The following is a 20,525-nucleotide window of genomic DNA, read 5'->3' on the forward strand; positions in this document are numbered from 1 at the left end:
CTTGCGGTGGGGGAGCAGCGGGGTGCTGCTGGCATTGGGGCTGAGCCTGGGTCCTGCAGCTGGGGGACAGCAGCGTGAGGGAAGGCAGAGTTTGGGAAGGAGAGGAGAGAGGAGATGCGGTTTGGAGCCATCTGTGTGCCCGTCCTGCAGCAGCACAGGCGGCTCTGCGGCTGGCAGCGCTGTGTGTGTGCCATCAGTGGGTGCCCCAGCACCAGGCAGTGAGCACTGCAGCGCTGGCTCTGCTCTGTGGACTTCAGTCTGTGTTAAAGTCCTGCTGGGAGCCCACGAAGGAGTGGTTTTCCCACCGCCAGCAATAGAAGCGGGAGCAGCCGGGATGTGGGGGAAGCGGAGCGCTGCAGCCCTTGGCGGAGAGGCAGGGAGGGCTTTTCCAGCTGCTCCCACACTCTGCACCTTGCAGGCATCTCCCTGCAACCTGCTGCCCTCCCCAGCCCTTCTCTTCCCCAAGCTGAGTGCCCAGGGGTGAGCCCGGATCTCCTGCCCCTGTGACTCACACCCAGATGAAATCTGGCTCCGCAGCAGCTGACAGGCATTGCCCTGCAGGCACTGCATCAGCAGCAGACGTGTCCCGAAGGAGCACCCGGCTCTCGCTGCTCCTGCCCCAGGATTTAAAAGCCTCTGAGCCCTCCGAGGGGCCACCCCAGCATGTCCCGGCCACGGCAAAGCCGGGCTCTCATCATCGTCAACACTGATTTCCGCAGCAGTGATGGCGATGTGGGGCTCAGGCCCCGCAGAGGAGCCAGGAGGGAAGCTGAGAAGCTCTCTCGTGTGCTGGCGCAGCTCAACTACAGGGTGAAGCTGCTGCACAACAGGACGGCCAAGGAGATGGAGGACCTCTACCAGCAAGGTGAGCCCCCAAACCGCCTTCCTGCTCCCGGCTCCCACCTCCACAGTGCCCCACATCACCACCCAAAGGCAGTTTGGGACAGATAGGGACCAACCCCCACCCACACCCAGGCCCTTGTGGTCCCTTCATCACACAGCGGGGGCTCAGAGCCGGAGATGGGCCTCCCTGCACCCTCACACAGCACTCAGCTGGAGGCTGGTAGCTGAGGGTGGCTGTGCCCCACAGAGTGCAGCCGTGAGCACGGGGATTACTTCGTGAGCATCATCTCCAGCCACGGGGAGGAGGGGGCCGTGTTGGGCTGTGACTGCAGGCCGCTGCGGCTCACCCGCATCTTCCGCACCTTGTCGGCGCAGAACTGCCCAGTGCTCGCACAGACACCCAAGGTCTTCTTCATCCAGGTAACACCACTGCTGGGCAAAACTGCACCCCATCTTGTTGGCTCTGCACGCAGAGACAGGCACGAGCGCTGTTCTAATTGCAGACTTTGCTGCCCAGCTGCCATTCGCCACTCTGCTCTATCTTTGATGCTTTTGCTGATTCTCAGGTCACCTCTCCCCAGCTGGCAGCAGCCCCGTGCCCAGGACAGCAGCGCTTCCCCTGCCCCTGAGCGCCCTGCATCCGCCTCAACTTTCACCAGGTTTCTCCCTTCCAGGAAAGGTGACCTTGCTGGGCTCAGCCTCCCTCCCAGATGCCAGCGGGGTGTTGATGAGTTGCTAAAAGTTGCCCTCAGATTCCATGACGTCGATATTTGGGCAAAGAGCAGCGTGGGGGGGCTGGTTAGAAACACCCCACAGGAAGCGAGCCCTGGAGTGCTCCGTGGATTAGGGAGGATTAGATGAGAGCAAATAGTGCAGCAACCTGCAGCCTGGGCAGATCTCAGCAGGTCGGCTCTGCAGACGTGCAAATACACGGAAATCCTCGCGTGAGAGCAAGCACAGATCGCTGGTGGCACTCATTTCCTGCTGGAAAGAGGGCTTAGCCTGCATGCCTGGCTACAGTATGGGCCACCTCCAGCAGCCAGAACTGCAGACCAGGATGGGTGGCTGGTGCCCTTAGGGCTGTCCCCTTAGGGCATGCTGAGTGCCGGCATGCTGAGTACCAGCGTGCTGCCGCTCCTTCCAGGCAGCCCGTGAGGATCCTGCAGGCAGTGACGCAGAGCAGAGGAGGCTCTCGGAGGGGGCTGTGTGTGTCCTCGGGGTGGTGCTCCTCATCATTGCCTGAAATCCCATCCTTGGAAGAAAGCTCCAACCATTGCATAGGATCAGTGACTGCTGTGCTCCAAGGGGAATCTCCCCAAGAGGGCTCTGGTGTCTGCTGGCGTAATCCTGGAGCCTGCAGGAACATGAGGGGAAGAGAGGCTGCCCCTCTCCTGGGGGGAGAGAGAATCACAGAACCATTAAGGTTGGAAAAGACCTCTGACACCCCCAAGTTCAAACCCCAGCACATCCCACCATGCCCGCTGTCCCTCAGTGCCACATCCCCACGGTTCTTCACAGGATGGGGGTGCACAGCAGCCCCAAAGCCCCCCTGGATCTCCCTTGTTCAGGAGTGGAGCACAGAGAAGCCAACGGCCATGTTCTGCCTGCAGGCATGTCGGGGGGCTGCGCTGGACAGGGGGGTGTTTGTGGAGACTGACGGCGGGCAGCTGGAGCCAGACAGCTTCTCGGAGTACCTGTGCATCCCCCCCAACACCGCTGTGATGTTCGCCTGCAGCCCCGGTGAGGAAACCCCCAGGGAGGGTCAGCAGGAGCAGGGTCAGCACCTGCGCTTCCGTGTTCCTGGGGGGCCATGCGTGGCTGTAGGGTCATGGCAGAGCTGTCAGGCCGCGTGGCCCTGCAGGGCTATGAGGGGCTGTAGGGCCACAAGGAGCTGTAAGGCCAAGAGGGGCTGTAGGAACACAATGAGCTGTGGGACCATGGGGCTGTAGGGCTGTGTAGAGCTGTAGGGCCATTTGGGGTGGATCACACTGAGCTGTAGGGCCATTTGGGGCTGTAGGATCACAATGAACTGTGGGACCATTGGGCTGTAGGGCCATGTGGAGCTGTAGGATCACAATGAGCTGTGGGATCATGGGGCTGTAGAGCTGTAGGGCCATGTGGGGTGGATCACAATGAGCTGTAGAGCCATGTGGGGCTGCAGGGCCACAAGTCCTCCCCTCAGCCCCCCCTCTGTGCCGAGCAGTCCTCCCGCTTTGCCCCCAGCCCCATCCCACCCCCACTGCCCTCCTCTGGACGCTCGCAGTTTTTGTCCCTCTGACTCCGAGGCACCCAAACGTTCCATTTCCAGCACTTCTTTTTCCCATAAGGGGCAGCGTGAGGCCCTCCCTCCTGCCTCCATCACACCATTCCTCCCTCTGCACCCCCCAGGATATGGCGCCTTCCTGAACCCCGCGGGATCCATGTTCCTGCAGGCCCTGCTGGCGGCGCTGGCCGGGGAGGAGCGCAGCCTGGCGCTGAGCCGCATGGCCACCCGCCTCAATGCGGCCGTAGCCCTGGGCTGCCAGGCCCGCGGCGCCTACGAGGGCTGCAAGCAGATGCCCTGCTTCGTCACCAACCTGCTGCGGGACATCTTCCCCTTCTCGGCTGCGGGTGAAGCCCTGCCCAGCACAGACACACAGGGAGGGACAGAGGAGGAGAGGCAGAAGCCTGCAGCCTCTTAAGGGGAAAAGAAGAAACACGACAGAAACCCCAGCAGAAAGGCGCCCCGGGTTGTGCTGGAGCTGCCCAGGGTGCGAGGAAATTCTGGGGTGCGTCGTTCCCCCATCACGACGTATTGGGCTGGACGTCACCTGCTGCCCCATGGCAGCCCAGGCTGTGGCTGCGCACCCTCCAGCGGCGCTCACTTCTCCCCTCCGCCTCCTTCATGAAAGAGCCTCAGTGCTGTGAGCTCCGCTTTATCGATCCTGTTATCCGGGTGACCCTGCACAAAACACAGGCTTTTCTTCTGAGGGAGGAAAGGCCGATGTTTGCCTGCCTGCTGCCCTGCCCGCAAGAAAAACACAGCAGTGGTGTAAAGATGGCAGCAGGCCCAAGCTGTTGGTCCTTACGATTGATTCTTCGTTCCAAACCTAAAAAATAAACAGAGACCGATGGTCAGACCCGGCGGGTTGACTCAGACCGGGAGTCAGGGCACGGCTTTGGGAACGTTCACCAAGGCAGATCTCAGCTCACGACCAAAAGCTGCATCTTTGTGAACCTCCTCCTGCTGCGGGGAAGGGGAGGGTGATGCTCCATTGGGACGGAGGGGCTGGGACACCCCGTGGCCCCATGCTTTTGCTCAAGGCTTCTCCTTGTCTCTGGCACACAACTGAGCACAACGGAGCCTCCCCGCAGCGCCTGCATGGCTCACCCTGTGTGCTCAGCCATTAAATCTGCTTCGTCTCCACCCCGAGAGCCTCTCAGACAATCTGGGCTGGTGTTGGTATTTCTCAACCCTGAGCAGCACAGCTCCGATAGCAGAGCCCTGCCCTCAGAGAACTTTGGGCTCCATCAGCAGGACTTCGACCCTCGGCACACCGCTGGTGCCACGGCCCCGACAGCTCCGCGCTGCAGCGTCTCATGGCACTGCCTCTTGTTGGGGGACCTCCTGAGCTGCTCCCTCCCTGTGCACTGGCTCTGCCCGTAGCAAGAGAACAGTTTGGAGACCCCTGCAGCAGGTCAGGGTGAAGCTGGGCATGGGGCTTGGAGCTGTTGGAGGAGCCCGATTCTTGCTTCTCTGGGAAATGACACTGAAGGTGCACACGGCAGTGCTTCCACCCCTTAGGAAGGCTCCGAAGAGCCCAACACACCATCAAAGCTTTCATTTTTAATCTCCCGTTTTCACCGTTCTGCCTCCCTCAGGCCCTCAGCGACCCAGTCAAGGTGAGAAGTAAAAAGCCACACACAGCCCCCTCCTCCTCCCAGCTCGTCCTCTGCCACACTGGAGGCACAAGGGCAGAAAGCGGGGGGAAGTTCCATTGCAGGAAGCACCGCGCTGCACCTCGCCTGCCCGCAGCACCCTGCCCTGTGCTCCTCAGCCACCCGGCGCTGGGTGCTGCTCCAAAAGCCTCCCTGTGGGCGAAGCAGGGAATGCAGACCCTCGCCTGCTGCTGACCAAGGGCCAGCTGGGTGAGAGGCAAAGCAGGCAGGAACTTTTCAAACAGCCTCCAAGCAAAAGGAATTCTCCTTCTGTTCCGGCTGCAGGGTGCTTGGTCGTGTGAGGGCTGAGCCTGCATCCACAAACGGAGGCTCTGCACAGAGCCCAGAGCATAAGCGATGATCAAAGAGACCGGAGACGGAGCTTCAAAGCTTTTACAGACACGCACACACAGAACAGGGCTCAAAACTCCATATTTTTTTAAACCATTTATTGACTTTACCACACAGGGGGAAAAAAAAAAAAAGTACAAAGAAATACAAAAATTCTGGTCCTTCAAAGCAAGTCGCGTTGCACTGCAGCAGGAAACAAACTGCGCTGCTTCGCACCAGCAAGGCAGCGGGCCCAGGAGCAGCCCCACCTGAAGGAAACACGTACCCACAGACACCATCCCCACAGACACCACCATTCAGAGACATGCCACGGCCAAAGGGAAAAGGCTTCGCGCTCCTTGAGCAGTTTGAAACACGTGGCACAAATCCTAACAGCATTAAGAAGGGAAAAGAAGCCCTAGGAGTCGTTCCCAGAGGTCCGAGGCAAGAGGGGCTTTCTCCCTCTCTCCCTCTGTGCTGGGAAATCAGAACACAGCTGTAGCCTTCATGGCCAGACAAGGGAACTTCCTGCCCTCGTCACCCCGCAGCTGTGGGCGGCTCACCCTTGGTGCAGGGCTGGGGACAGGCAGCCCCCCCCGGCCTCACAGTGGGGACAGGACTCCTCTGTGCAGCTCTGGGGGGGATGAGCACCCGTGTGAAGAGCCCTCCAGGAGCCACAGCCGTCACTTTCTGCCCATTAGGAAAAACCAAGAAAGAAAAAAGCCAGGCAGGCACTTTACACACATCCTTCAGAAGCGCCCTGTCTCAAGTAAAACATCTTTGGAGCAGAACTACAAAAATAAGACCAGCAAAACAGCTCAGGAATCAACATGTTTTGCAGCCTTCAATACAACCAGTGCTAGTCCATCCCCGGCCCTCATTTCAGTGTCCCACAGCGAAGCTGAGAAAACAGCAATAAGCTGCTGGTGAGGTGAACATCAACCACATGAAACCTCCCAAAGCAGGGGAGCACAGAGCAGCAGGAGAGGAGAGAGGGGTTTGGGAGCTGCAGGACAAACCTTCTGCTCACAGCAGGAGCTGCGCCTCTCCTGCTGCAGAGCTCAGCACTGAAGGAGAGGAAGAGGTTTGAATGACTGTGAGTTTCATTCATCCCAAATGCTTCAGGACTGTCAACCACTCAGCATCATCACGATGACATTTTAACAACAGGGAACGCAGTCATCCTTGGAGGTGAAATTCGCTCCATCGCTGCAGCTGTTCGGCACAGAACCTCATAAGCCTGAGCGGCTCGCTTTCACAGCATCAAACTAATTGTCCTCATTAGTGCAAGCATCTCAGCTGCAAGGACCACGACAGAACAGAGCCACACGGAGCACAACTGCCACAGGGCAAGTGAGGGAGTCTAAGACAGAACCGAGGGTCGAAGGCAGCTCCAATAAGTGCATTGAGTGAGGAGTGAGACGTGAAGCGAACATTGCCTTCATCGCGGAGAGGAAGAAAAGAAACAAAGCCAAACAGAGTCCTTGGCAGATCATTTCCAAGCTAGTGCAATCACGCTCCAACTTTAGCATCCAAATACAATGGACAGAGAAAGAGAACGTCCGTGCCTCCAGCAGGACAGCGCTGCTCACAGCAGCTCCGTGACTGAAAGGAATCACGTGGCTCATTTTGCAGGCGGATTTGTTTTCAAGAGGAGACGTCGGTACAGCAGATGGAAAGGCCCATTTCATTTGGACACAAAAGTTCTGTCAAGTGCCAGAGCTGGCTTCTCTTGGGCCACATCTAGAAGCCAGGCACCCAAGCGGAAACCGGTTCAGGCAGTTGAGAAAGGAGAAACACATTTTTAGGAAGTGAGAATCAAACATTACCAAGGTGCAGGTGCAAAAGTAAAAGCATTTCCCCTTCCTCCTGCTCTCCGAGGTCTGAAGACGACAGCAAAGCTACGATTCAGTGCTACAGCAGGCAGCCAGCCGGCGCGGCCCTGCCATTCCGGTCTCATCGCCGCCAAGCACCTTTCTTCCACTGAACACCTGAGGAGGAATCTAGATCTGGAAAGGGAAAAAAGGAAAGCTAAAACGATGTGAAAGATGCACGAAAGACAAGAGAAGAAAAACAGTTTCAAGGGGAAAACAAGACGGACTTCTCCAAGCCCCCCCTACCTTCTGATCCAGCCGCTGATAATCGCCGGATTTGGGCCGCCGGCCGCCCTTGGATCGCTTCCCTTCCAGGGCAAAAGCGATGATCTTTGGAGAGAGAGGCAGGGACAAGGTGAGCAGGAACATCAACGACCTCCTGCAGTCTTTCTGACCTCTAACAGCTTTCTAGTGGGCCAATGAGAAGCCTCGCTTGCCTCCTTCTAAAAGCACTTGAAACAAACGTCATCGTTCAAAAGCAATAAGACTGAAAACAAGAAATCATTAGGCTTTCCCAACATGCAGAAAACAGTAAAAAAGCTGCTCCCTCTCCTACTTCAAAAACAGCTTTGCAGGAGGGAGAAAAACAGCAGAAAAGATGAGCGTTGTCACTTGGGCTGCGTTCTCCCTGCAGTGCGAGTTAAAGACAAGCCTTTGGCAACCTGCTGCAGAAAACAGCATCTGTGAGAAACACGGAGCAGCTGCACACGTCTTTTCCTTTTCTCCTCCCTCAGCTCCATTTCTCACTGCTGAAAATACCCACTGGAGCCAAGGCCCCTCCATCTCCACCGAGATCCAAACGCTTTCCTGTTACAACACTCCTCCCTGCTCATCTCAAAGCTGTTGAGATCAAGGCCTCCAATTAAACATTAACCAAACCCAGGCAGCAGGCAGGAGGCCTGAGCAGGAAGCAAAAGGCAAGAATGAGAGCAGCAAAGGAGAAAGATCTTCAGTGGAGCGTGCCCCCACCTGCAGCACTGCCCAACGACTGGGAAGGAAGCTCTTAAACCACAGGGGGGAACCTGGGCAAGGAGCAGAGCCACTCACCTTCCGTTTGTTGTGATAGGCAACGTAGAGAGCAGCGACGATAATTGCCGTGGTCACCAGATAGGCGAAGAAGTGGCTGTTCTCTGACTTCTGCCCCGGAGAAATGCGAACACTCTTCTCTCTCTCCTTATTAAATAAGGCAGCACCGTTCCCATTTCCAATCCCATCCTCTTCCTCAGGGAGTTCGTCACCATCTGGAGAGCCTTCGGTGTCATGAACAGATGAAACTGACGGCGAGGATGGGCTGTTATTTCCCAGTGAGCCTGCCTGGGCGCCCTGGCTGCTGTCCTGTGTGTTGGCATTGTCATGTTGCTGGTTGCTGCTGCCTTGCTGGTCATTCTGGTTGTTGGTGCCATCCTGGTGTTCATTATTCTGGCTGTTGGTGCTGTCCTGGTGTTCATTATTCTGGCTGTTGGTACTGTCCTGGTGTTCACTGGTCTGGCTGTTGGTGTTGTCCTGGTGTTCATTATTCTGGCTGTTGGTGCTGTCCTGGTGTTCACTGGTCTGGTTGTTGGTGTTGTCCTGGTGTTCATTATTCTGGCTGTTGGTGCTGTCCTGGTGTTCATTATTCTGGCTGTTGGTGCTGTCCTGGTGTTCATTATTCTGGTTGTTGGTGTTGTCCTGGTGTTCATTATTCTGGCTGTTGGTGCTGTCCTGGTGTTCATTGGTCTGGCTGTTGGTGCTGTCCTGGTGTTCATTATTCCGGCTGTTGGTGCTGTCCTGGTGTTCATTATTCTGGCTGTTGGTGCTGTCCTGGTGTTCATTGGTCTGGCTGTTGGTGCTGTCCTGGTGTTCACTGGTCTGGCTGTTGGTGTTGTCCTGGTGTTCATTATTCTGGCTGTTGGTGTTGTCCTGGTGTTCATTATTCTGGCTGTTGGTGCCATCCTGGTGTTCATTATTCTGGCTGTTGGTGTTGTCCTGGTGTTCATTGGCCTGGCTGTTGGTGCTGTCCTGGTGTTCATTATTCTGGCTGTTGGTGTTGTCCTGGTGTTCATTATTCTGGCTGTTGGTGTTGTCACTATGCTCCTTCTGGCCATTTTGGCCATTGGTGTTGCCACCTTTTGGTCCATTTTGGCCACCAGTGTTGCCATTTTGCTTGGTCGGATTGCCTTGGCTGTCCGTCCTGCTGTCCTGACGGTTGTCATTGGGGGTGTTTTGCTCGTGGGCACCACCCTGGGTGTCAGTTTGGCTGTTGCTGTTCTGGGTGTTGGGTTGGCTAGCAGTGTTACTGCCAGATGGATTGTTATTGTTGCTGTTGCTCTGGCTGGTGTCTTGGCCCTGAGTGCTTCGTTTCCATTTCTCATCTTGTTTCCCTGCCTCTTTGTGCTGGTTCTCCTCCTCCTTTCTCAGAACTTCGCTTTGATCTGTATCACCTGCACCTCCCTTCTCACCTGTTGCCCCTCCATTACCTCCATAACGTGCACTGCCATCTTCTCCAGCGCTTGTTGAAGGCTTGGTGGACTTCGAGTTCTCTGATCCCTGCTCAACACCTGTCAGCAAACACACCGGGACCGCAGTTACCACCTGCGCTCGCAGTCAGTGCCAAAAGCACGTGTGGCTGCGCTAAGCAGCTCCCGGCCACTACAGCCCACCTCCGCCAAAAGGAGCCCACAGTCTCCCGTAAGGGGGCTGGAAGGGCAGCGCCCAAACGGGGGAAACCCGGCGGCACGGCGTCCTCCGGGGACCGCCCCCAGCCCTGCGCCGCCTCCCACCGCGCTCAGGAGGCGCCCAGACCCCCCCGCAGACCCAGCGCCGGTGTAAAACCCGCGGCAGTCGGACCCCCAGCCGCTCCCGGTTCCCCCCAGCACCCCGGTCACCCCGCGCTACCTAAGGTCCCGGTCCCGGCACCATCCCGGTTTGTGGTCTCGGCAGCGATGCCAAGCAGCAGCAGCAGCAAAAGCGAGAGCAGCCGCAGCGCCATGCCGACCCCGCTCCTCTCAACCGGCTACAGACTGCTTCCGCTTCCGGTTCCGCTAGGAAACGTAACTTCCGGCAGGAGGTCGCGCACGTGGGCCGCGCCCCGCCAGGGGGCGGGAACTATGTGGAAGGAGGCGGGGCTTGCAGATCAGGGGCTCGGCTATGCAAATCAGACGTCGGTGCTTGGCGGGAGGGCCGCGCGCAGGCGCAGAACTGCGTGGCTGCGCTTTGGGGTCAGAGCGGGGTTTGGCAGAAGAGCCGGCGGTGCGGGGCTCGCGGTGCCCTCCTGCTCGTGGGACGTCGCTTCTTGGCTACGACCCCTTCGGAGCACGGCCAGGCTTCCCGGCGGCAGCGGACCCCCTCCCCTCCCATCCCGTGGCCCCGCCGCTGCGCCCCGAGGTCCGCTGAGCTGGGCGGGATACGGGATCAAAGCCCTTAGCAAATGGGAGAAGTGGACGACGCTAATTAAAATGTATGAGCCTCTGCTCCCGGCTGCTTCGGTACGGCCCAGCGCGGTACGGAGCGGCAGGGCGACATCTGGCGCGACCCCCCGCAAGGAGCGGTCCCGGGGAGCCCCTAATTAGCTCCGTGTCCGCAGGAGACCCCCGGGACCTCATTAGGCATTTCAATTAATGAATGGCCAGCGCTGCTCTGGGAGGGTGGGGGAGACGCGACGTGCCGGAGGGCTGTTTGATGGCCGCAATAAGGACAAGGGATGGGGTGACCCAAAGAAAAATGGGTTCCGGGTGCTGTGTGCCAGCGGAGCACAGCGAGATGCCATCCAAAGGGAGATGGCAGCTGCCTGGTGGCACGGGGACGGGGGGACGTGTGCTGCTGCCCCAGCCACAGAGCCCTGTGCAGGGCTGAATGCGGCCGTGCAGGACTTGATGCCTTCATACAGCCCCACGAGCAGCAGCTCCGTGTGCCTCTCCCCTGCAGCAGGAGGGTCTCCGAACCCGGAGAGCACCCAACAGATGTTCCTTCTCCGTATGGGAAAACTCCAAGTGAAACAAAGAAATATTCTCCTGCTGAAGTCCAACATCTGTTTGAAGCTGTCTGGCCGCGGTCCAGACTTTAATTCTTGTGACAGGTCTCTTCATGCCTTTAATTTCCCATGAAATCCCATTCAAGGTTGCTGGCCGCATCCCGCTCCCGGTGTCGGCTGAACACGGCTGCATTCCCTCGCAGGACTGCGGATTTTTGGTTTTTCTGACCAAAAAAAAAGCGGCGTTTTGGCTCTTTGGGAGCCGCGGGGGCTCCAGGCTGATATCAGCAGCAGTGATTTGCAGAGGACAGCAGAGGAAAGCAGAGCTCCACCAATCTGGGTCTTCCTGCACGCACCACGCTCACACAGCAAAGTTGCAGCTGTGGTTTTATTTCCTTTTTTTCTTTCTTTGTTTTTGTGAAAAATAACAGGGATTCGATGGCAAAGCCCTCCACCCCCATCCCCACCCCCCAGCCCCCAGCCCAGCACCGCGCTGGGGGCCACGTCCAGCTGCAGTGGGATGGAACTGGGGGCACTGGGAGCATTGGGGGCACCGGCGCTGGATGCCCAGCACTCTCCCTTGAGGAAGGGTCCTTTTTTTTTTTTTTCTTTTATTCTTTCTTAAAAATAAAAATTAAAAAAAAAACAACCCTTCTTTTCCCCCTTTTTTTTTTCTTCTTTTTTAATCAAAACAGTCTTCAGGTCGACTGCTGGTAAGGGAAAGCGGCTCTTCTTCCAGAGTCTGCTTCCCAAAAGAGGAAAAATAAAAAAATAAAAAACCCACCAAAAAAAAACCAGTTCAGAAAAGGTCAAATATTGACCAATAATGGTTTGGCTGCGTCGGGAATCGTGATTGTGGCGTCGGTGGCGCTCAGCAGGCGGGGGCTCATCTTCAGCCCCCCTCAGTCGGCCGGTTTGGTGACCAGCGCGAGCGGCTGCGTCTGCTGCGGGGCCGGCGGGGAGGAGAGCAGCAGCGAGGGGAAGGCGATGGGCCTGGGGAGCAGCGACGGGGGGGAGCCCAGGGAGGAGGAGGAGGAGGAGGAGGAGGATTTGCTGGAGAGGAAGGCGAGCTGAGCCCTGGCCTCCGGCTTGGTGGTGAGCGACAGCGGCTGCGCCTGCTCCGAGTGCGTGGCGGCGGGCGCAGCCGGCGAGGCCAGGGCGGCCGACGGCGTGGCAGGCGAATCCAGCATGCTGCCGTGGGACGAGGCCGGGCTGTCGCAGGGTTTGTCGGGAGGCAGGTGGTGCGGGGCGCACGGCTTCTTGCTCCTGGAGGGCAGCGCGCCTGCGGGGTGCGGGGTGGGCGCTGAGGGTGGGGGTGGGGGGGGACATGGTGGCCCCTTCCCGCCCGGGTACTCACTGTCTGCCTCGTGGCTTTGCTGCTGGGCCAGCTTCTCTCGCTTCCTCTTCTTTTTCTTGCCCTGTGAAATATTGCAAAGCACTGAGGTGCGATGGAGGGACAAAACGTGAGGGGCAGGGATGCGGTGTCTTGGCGCACTGCGATGCTGGGGTCGTGGTGACACTGGGACGAGGTGACACTGGGATCACAGTGACACCAGGATCATGGTGACACTAGGGCTGTGGTGACACTGGGCTGTGGTGACACTGGGACGTGGTGGATTGCAGTGGCATTGGGATCACAGTGACACTAGGATCATGGTGACACTAGGGCTGTGGTGACACTGGGGATCACAGTGACATCAAGGCTCATGGTGACACGGGGTATCGTTGTGACAGAGGGGGTTGCAGTGACACTGAGATCACGGTGACACGGGACACAGTGGCACGGGATCACTGTGACACTGGAGATCATGGTGACACAGGGGACGTGGTGACATGGCATCACGGTGACACTGGGCTGATCACAGTGACGCTGGGGTCACAGTGACATGGGATCGCAGTGAACAGAGGCTCACGGTGACACTGGGGTCATGGTGACACAGGGCAGGTGACATGAGCCAGCAGCACAGCATCCCCAGGTCCTCTGCCCCACCAACGTCAGCCCCCAACCCCACCAGACTTCTGGGGACGTGGGTCACACTCACGTAGTTGTCGCGGGCTGACCACGTGGGGTAGAGCTGCGAGTGCAGCTGCCGCTCCTTCCGTGCCAGCTCGTAGTACTTGGCCTGCTCCTCCCGCGACAGCGAGTGCCACTGCGAGGGGAAAGAGTGCTGCGGAGCCCGGGGACACAGGGCAGCACCACCGGCAGGTCCCCAGCGCCACCACAGCGGTGTGCAGGCAGCTGAAGGCGCGAGGGAGACGCGTACCCGCCGGCCCAGGATCTGGTTGATGGCCGCACTCTCCTTCAGCGTGCATTCAGCCACCACCTTGGCCCTCATCTCCTTCATGTACAACATGAAGGCATTGAGCGGCTTCTTGATGTGGGGCTTCTTCTCCTCCTCCTTCTTCACTGTGACGGGGGACTTCCTGCAGGGAGCAACACGCAGCTCAGTTCCCCATCCCCAGCCCAATCCCAATCCCCTTCCATCCTCATCCCCATCCAATCCCCATCCCTGTCCCCATTCTTGTTTCCATTCCAATCCCATCCCAACTCCACCCCATCCCCACCCCAACCCCAATCCCATCCCATTCCCACCCCCATCCCATCCCCATCTCCATGCTATCCCATTTCCGTCACCATCCTCATCCTCATCCCCATCCCATCCCATCCCATCCCATCCCATCCCATCCCATCCTCACTCATGTCCCTGTTCCCATCCCATTCCATCCCCATTCCTGTTCCACCCCATGCCATCCTCATCATCATCTTCATCCCCATCCCCATCACCATGCCATCCCATCCTCACCTTTAACCTCCCCCTCATTCTTACCCTCATCCCATCCCCACTCCCATCCACATCCCCATCCCATTCTGTCCCCATCTTGTCCCCATCCCCAAGGCCACTGCCCCTGCTCAGGTCCCCACTCACGAGCTGCTGCCGGGGCTGGCACTGGGCTGGGCTGGCTCCTGCTTCACGATGGGTGAGACGATGGTGGGGTGTGGGATGCCTGAGGGGTGCAGCCCGTGGGTGGGCGGTGGGACCATGTGTGGGGAGAAGCGGCTGGACATCAGGCTGCAGCGGAGGGAGCGAAGTTGTCAGCCCCAAACAGGCACCGACGGCCCCGAATGTCACCCCAAATCCTACTGAGGACCTCCCAGGATTAGAGATCCTCAACCCCGACCTGCTGGGGACTGCTTTGCGGATGAGCTTGGCACGTGGCACAGTGGAGCCAGGGGACATTGCTCTGTACCCAGAGAGTCACTGTGGGGCTGTTTTTGGCCAGCGTGGGCCACTGCGGTCACCCAAGTGGTCACTGTGGTCTCACCCACACACAGGTCAGGGAGGTCAGCGCCATGGGATGTGGCCAAAACTGTGAGCCAGCCTGAGGAGGTCCCTTGTCCCTGTTCAGAGCCACCCAGCCATGGGGACACACGGGGACGTGGGGATCCACGAGGACACTGGGACCCACCTGGACATGGAGGCGTTCATGGCGAGGGCAGGGTAGGGGTGCCGAAAGCCGCCGGGGGGGATGGAGTACATGGGCTGTCCTTGCCTGCAAATGCACGAGCTGCAGCAGCCGCGGGGACAAGGCCCCTCCCTGGGCCACCGGGACCCTCAGCTGGGTCCCCAGCTGATCCCCAGGGGGACAACATCCCACATCTCCACCGCAGCGCAGTCCCTCCCTTCCCCACCCCATCGCACCAGGGCCGCTGGGAACAAAGCAGCCCATGGGGGTGAGGGCCGGGGACGCGGCGCGGCTGGGGCAGGAGGGGCCCATCCTTACTGCGGCACGAGCCAGCCCAGCGGGTGCGGGATCTGACCCACGGCTCCTGGAGACAGCGGGTAGTAGGGGGGCAGCTCGGGGGGGTGCGGCGGGCGCGGGATCCCTGTGGGGGAGCAGCGTTAAATCCACCTCACTGCGAGCACCCAGCCCCCTGCAGATGCCCGTCCCCCTACAGCATTCCCCTCCCTAGAAGCACCCTTTTCCCTTTATCATTTGCCTCCCTACAGGCGCCCGTCTCCCTATGGGCACTCACATCCTTATAAGCACCCATCTCCCCACAAGCACTCACTCCCCCTGTAAGCGCCCCTCTCCCCGCAAGTGCCCCCCTCCCTATGAGCACCCTACAAGCACATGCCTCCCTATAGCTGCCCCTCTGCCTATCAGTGCCCATTGCCCTATAAAAGCCTCTGTGCCCCTAGCACCCCTCTCCCTGTAACATCTCCCTTCAAGCACTCACTGCCCTATAAGCTCCCATCTCCCTGTCAGCATCGCTCTCCCCACACACCCCTCTCCTCCCCTCACCTGTTTTGGGGTCGATGTCAGGTGAGAGGTGTGCGGGCGGCGAGCCGGGCGAGAAGTGGTCATTGCTGTAGGTGATGAGCGGCGTCAGGGGGTGCATGTGGGGCGCGTGCTGCACCACCGGGACCTTGTTGGACTGCAGGGGGAGGGGGAGAAAAGGTACAGATCCACCCCAACAACAGCCCCAAAGGCACAGCCCCAAAGCACAGCTCCGAGAAAGCCATCCCCAGCTAGAGCTCTGTTTGCAGCAGGGTTTGGGGCACAGCTCGGTGGGGTTTGGGGTCACATCCCAGTGGGGTTCGGGGCTGCTGTCCTTACCAGGTGTGCGGGTGATGGTGAGCGGCTGTCCTTCAGCGTGGCCCCAGCCGGCACATCCAACAGCGGCCACTTCATCTGCAGGTACTGCCAGGGCAAAGGGCTGTCAGCACAGCACCCCAGACCCCACAGCACCCACCCCATGGCCAACAGCACTCCACAGCCCACAGCATCCCATATCCCACAGCACCGCATCCCACAGCACCCCCAAAAGCCCAAACTCCCACTGCAGGCTCAGCTGAGGACGCCCCAAACCCACGGGGCTGACGGCACGTTGGGGTTCCTCTTCTCAGCCCCATCGGCCCCCACAGCCCCATAAAAGCAGATTCTGGGGATGCGGTGGTGGCCATCAGGATGGGATTCTCAGCCACACTGCCCCAGATCAGAGGGCAAAGACATCAAACTGCCAGAATGTGAGAAACCCCCCCAGACCCAAAGCGGGCCAGGGGAGAGGCACGTATGGCACTTCTTGGGGCTTCTTTGGTGCCCCACCAGATCCGTGTGCTCCCGGCAGAGGGAAAACAGAAAGGTGCATTGTGTGATGCTGGGGAATGCAGCTGGGATGGGATGGAGCAGCTGTGCCAGGAATTTCCCCACCAGGACCCGTTCTGAGCCTGGGCAGCTGGACGGGATGGGGAGGGAAGGGAAGGGAAATGGAGGGGAACGGGAAGGGGAAGGGAAGAAGGGAAGCCCAGCTCGGCTTTAGGAGCATTAACTCTCCCACGCCTGGAAGGAAGCAGCCTCACCTGCGTCCCCCCCACCCACATCCAGCACCTCTGCTCCATCCCCAGCAGCCCCGCTCTGTTCCCAGTTCCTTTCTCCATCTCCAGTATCCTCTGGTGCCCCCAGGAGCTCCTCGTCCCCTGAACGCTGCTGACGTCCCCAGCCTCCCCTTGTGCTCCAGTATCTCCTCGTCAGGCCGCTACTCCCCACCTCCTGGCCCCCTCCATCCCGAGGACCTTCCCTCCACCTCCACCATCCCCGTCCTTCCCCAGTATCTCCGCTCCATCCCCAGCCACCCCATCTCCAGTGCCCCCCTCCATTCCCAGGTGGAGGTGACAAACGAGGCGTCCCCACACCCCCACGTCCACGCCAGGGAACACAGGAGGCGTCTCCTTGTCCGTGCCAGGGTGACACAGGAGCATCCCCACGTCCCCACGTCCATGTAGGGGTGACCGTGCGGTGCCTGCTGCGGCCCCTCACCCCCCCGCCGCCCCCCGCCCATCACAAAGGCGCTTTCTGCTCTATTCTGTAAGCGGAGAAGCCGCTGGGGGACGGCGGCCGGGGCAGAGCTGCGTATAAAAGGCTGCTTCTCATTTGGAAGCCGCTTCAGGAGGCCGGGGAGGGGAGAGGAAGGGGGACCCTTTCAAAATATACAAAGAGGGGGGAGCTCGCGAACGGTTCAGTGCTAATGTGGAAAAATGAAGCCCCCCCCCCTCACCCCCCCTCCCCTCCCACCCCCCAACCCCGGACGCAGCTCCAGCGCAGCACCGTGCGGGGCGGCAGATTGGAGCTATTAGAAAAAAAAAGAAGAGGAAAATAGTTGAAAATCGGTCACATTCCAGAGAGATTAGAGCCAGTTCTGGTTCCTCGTTACCAGCTCCCCCCCCACACCTCCCCAATTAAAACTAGGGGGTTAACCCATTCCCTGCCAGGCTGCAGCGCCACTGTGAGCCTTCCCATCTGCCCACGTCTGTCTGTGTGTCTGTCTGTGAGCACGGCTGTCCGTACCCCACTCAGGAATGGGGGCCGGGGGGGGGCTGTGCCGCGTGGCTGCGGGGCTTGGGGAGGAGGCGCGAACGCTGCGGGATCCCCTAATGCCCAATTAGGGCTTTAATGAGCGGATTTCCTCTCTCCTCCGCGGGGCTGACAGGTTTTCCTTGGGAAAGGGGGCAGTGGGGGAAAAGACCCAAAGCATGGTGGAACAGCGCAGTGCAACACAGCCCAGTGTCACACATTGCAGTGCCACACAGCCCGGTGCCACACAGCCCAGTGCCACACATCGCAGTGCCACACATCCCAGTGCCACACATCCCAGTGCCACACAGCCCAGTGCCACACATCACAGTGCCACACATCCCAGTGCCACACAGCCCAGTGCCACACAGCCCAGTGCCACACATCCCAGTGCCACACATCCCAGTACAACACAGCCCAGTGCCACACATCCCAGTGCCACACAGCCCAGTGCCACACATCACAGTGCCACACAGCCCAGTGCCACACAGCCCAGTGCCACACAGCCCAGTGCAACACAGCCCAGTGCCACACATCCCAGTGCCACACATCGCAGTGCCACACAGCCCAGTGCCACACAGCCCAGTGCCACACATCACAGTGCCACACAGCCCAGTGCCACACATCGCAGTGCCACACAGCCCAGTGCCACACATCACAGTGCCACACAGCCCAGTGCCACACATCACAGTGCCACACAGCCCAGTGCCACACATTGCAGTGCCACACAGCCCAGTGCCACACATCGCACAGCCCCTGCACTGGTCCCACCTCCAGCACTGTGCTTCCCAGTGCCGCCCTCCCCAGCACTGCATCCCCCAGGTCGGCCCCTCCCAGCTTCTCCTGGAATCACATCTCTGTGCTCTGCCAGATCCAATCTCAGTTCCATTTATCCCAGGTGCTGTGCAGGGAGTGGTGAATCTCAGCACACCTTGGTGCTGTGGCGCTGCAGCACCCATCGCCCCACATCCCATCGTCCCAGCGTTGTTCATCCCAGCATCCCATACCTGCAGGTCCTGGCATCACACATCTCCCATCTCGTCGTTCCGGCACTGCATAACCCAACATCCCACATCCCAGTGTCCTGAAGCCTGAGATCCCATATCCCACCTGGAATCCCACATCCCACTGTGGGCACCACGCACCCCATGCCCAAAGCTGCACGGCCCAGCAGCACCAGCCCCAGCTCAGCCACCACAGCCTCTCCTTTTGGGTGAGAAAGGGTCATTTTGGGACCCAAACAGCCCTGAGCTGCTTGTTTTCAGAAGGGGAAGCACGATGTGAAGGCCCTGCGCTGCGTCACCCACCCCACAGGATGCAGCCCCGCTGCCCCCATGCCATACAAGCAGCCCCTGCCATCTGACCGCCCCCCAGTGCCTCCAATTTGGCCTTTTTTTCCCCAAACGCATTATGGTGCAGTGCAGCAGGAGCTGCACGTTGGGTTGCATGGAGTGTTTTGCAGAAGCCCAAAAACCTTTGCAGGGTGGGACTCTTCGACCCCGCAGCGCTCCCAGTTCCCAGCATCGGGCACAGCTGGGGTAAATCCAACCCAGTTTGGCACACGGGAGATGCAACTTTTGAGGGAAGTGGGTTTGGCAGGAGGCACCTTGTCTCCAGTGCAGATCCCACAGCACTGGGGGGAGTGGAGGAGGAGGAGGAGGAGGAGGAGGAGGAGGAAGGCAGCAGAGGAAGCGCAGGGAGCCGGGAGGAAGCAAAACACTGCGCCGGGATCCGGAGCATCACCAGGACATCACGGGGAACACAATGCCCGAGCAGCCCACGGCCCCAGCCCCACACACACATCCCGGACCCCCAAACGCCCCTTTTTCTCCTCCCCCCCCATAACCTCGGTGGCACCAAGCTTTCCCCGCCGCCCCGGGGCTTTGTCTGCGCCCCGTGAATGGCTCCATTCATTCGCCCCGCGCTCACATGGCGCAGCACCGCGCAGTGCTGAGGGCTCCAGAATCCCAAACTGTGGGACCGAAAGGCACAGGGACATCGGGAGCAACGAGGCTGAGCCTCAGCCCTGGGTTTGGGGGTGGGAAGCTCCAGGAACGGCGTCTCTGCATCCTCTGCTCCGGGCTGCCGCAGCTGGGAGCGCAGCTCCACGGGAGCACCTGAACCCACAGCCCCCACCTGCGGCCCCACATCGGCATTCCTGAGGTTTGGGAATCCCAGGGTTCAGGATTCCCAGCCTGTGGGATTCCCAGGGTGTGGGATTGCTGGGATTGCTGGGGCTCAGGCTTCCCAGCGGGTGGGATTTGCTGGATTCTGGACTCGCAGGGATCGGGTTTCCCCAGGGCTGGGGTCCCTGGGTTCAGCACTGCCAGCAGGCCGGGCTGCCAGGGTGTGGGATTTCTGGGATCCGGGATTCCCAGCGCTCATGGCTCCCAGCGCCTGGCGCTCCTGGGGCTCAGCCTTCGCAGGATCCAGGACTGCTGGGATTCGATACTCCTAGGATTAAGGAACCTCAGGGCTGATACCATCCCCTGGTGTCAGGATTCCCAGTGTTTGGGACTCCCAGGCCTTGAGATTCCCAGGGCTCAGGACCCCTAGGGTTCAGAAATCCCAGGATTCCCAATGCCTGACATTCCTGGGGTTTGGGATTCAGGATTCCTGGAGCTCGGGGTTCTTGGAATTCGAGATCCACACGGGTCCCAGAGTCTGAGATCCTACCATTCAGGATTCCCAGGATTCGAGATTCCCTGGGGCTGAGGATTCCTGGCGCTCTGGATTTCCAGATTTGGGATTCCCTGGGGCTCAGCATTCCTGGTGCCCCACACACCCAGCACTCAGGTTTCCCATGGCACACAACAAACACCCCGAAACGGCGCGCGCCACGGCCATCCCCTTCCTCCCTCCTCCTCCTCCTCCTCCCCCCGCTCTGGGGCTCAGCACCTCCCTCCATCTGCCCCGTCCCCCTCCATTCCATCTCCCCGCAGCCGGGATGCGCCAGGCGCTGCTCCCCGCTCCTTTCCCTGCTCCTTTCCCCGCTCCTTTCCCCCGCTACCGCCCGCGACTTCAAGAAAGGGACGTTAATGAAAAGCAGCTGCTCGGAATTCCAGAAAGATGATGACTGCGCGTTAAGTCCCCCAACAAAACCAGGTCTTATGAGAGTCGCCCGGAGCACTTACTTCATTGCTTTAATTTGGGAATCGTGTTGGAAAAGGGAGGGAGGGGGCGGAGGAGCTTAGTGGAAACCTCCTGTAGGTCTCATTTAAGGAAAAAAAAAAAAAGAAGAAAAAAAAAACGCGGGG

General features: G+C 59.5%; 2 protein-coding genes across 2 annotated transcripts in view; one reads left to right on the plus strand and one right to left on the minus strand.

Moving 5' to 3' along the window:
• Positions 1–663: 663 nt before the first annotated feature.
• On the plus strand, positions 664–3,524 carry LOC306956043 (caspase-7-like; the record flags this gene model as incomplete). Its single annotated transcript, XM_079547441.1, has 4 exons — positions 664–865; positions 1,091–1,263; positions 2,454–2,583; positions 3,232–3,524. 4 exons carry the CDS (start codon positions 664–666, stop codon positions 3,522–3,524), a joined length of 798 nt encoding a protein of 265 aa, XP_079403567.1.
• An 8,292-nt stretch (positions 3,525–11,816) lies between these two features.
• TCF7L1 (transcription factor 7 like 1) overlaps positions 11,817–20,525 on the minus strand; it is a gene marked incomplete at its 3' end in the record, with an annotated part of 10,485 nt that continues 1,776 nt past the window's right edge. Inside the window, 9 exon segments of the mRNA XM_079547363.1 lie at positions 11,817–12,196; positions 12,272–12,332; positions 12,957–13,064; positions 13,179–13,338; positions 13,842–13,985; positions 14,383–14,466; positions 14,698–14,800; positions 15,220–15,352; positions 15,535–15,618. Of these exon segments, the coding sequence (XP_079403489.1) occupies positions 11,817–12,196; positions 12,272–12,332; positions 12,957–13,064; positions 13,179–13,338; positions 13,842–13,985; positions 14,383–14,466; positions 14,698–14,800; positions 15,220–15,352; positions 15,535–15,618 (1,257 nt within the window).

This window comes from Tetrao urogallus, assembly GCF_951394365.1.
Source record: "Tetrao urogallus genome assembly, chromosome: 27".
NCBI classification, from domain to species: Eukaryota; Metazoa; Chordata; class Aves; order Galliformes; family Phasianidae; genus Tetrao; species Tetrao urogallus.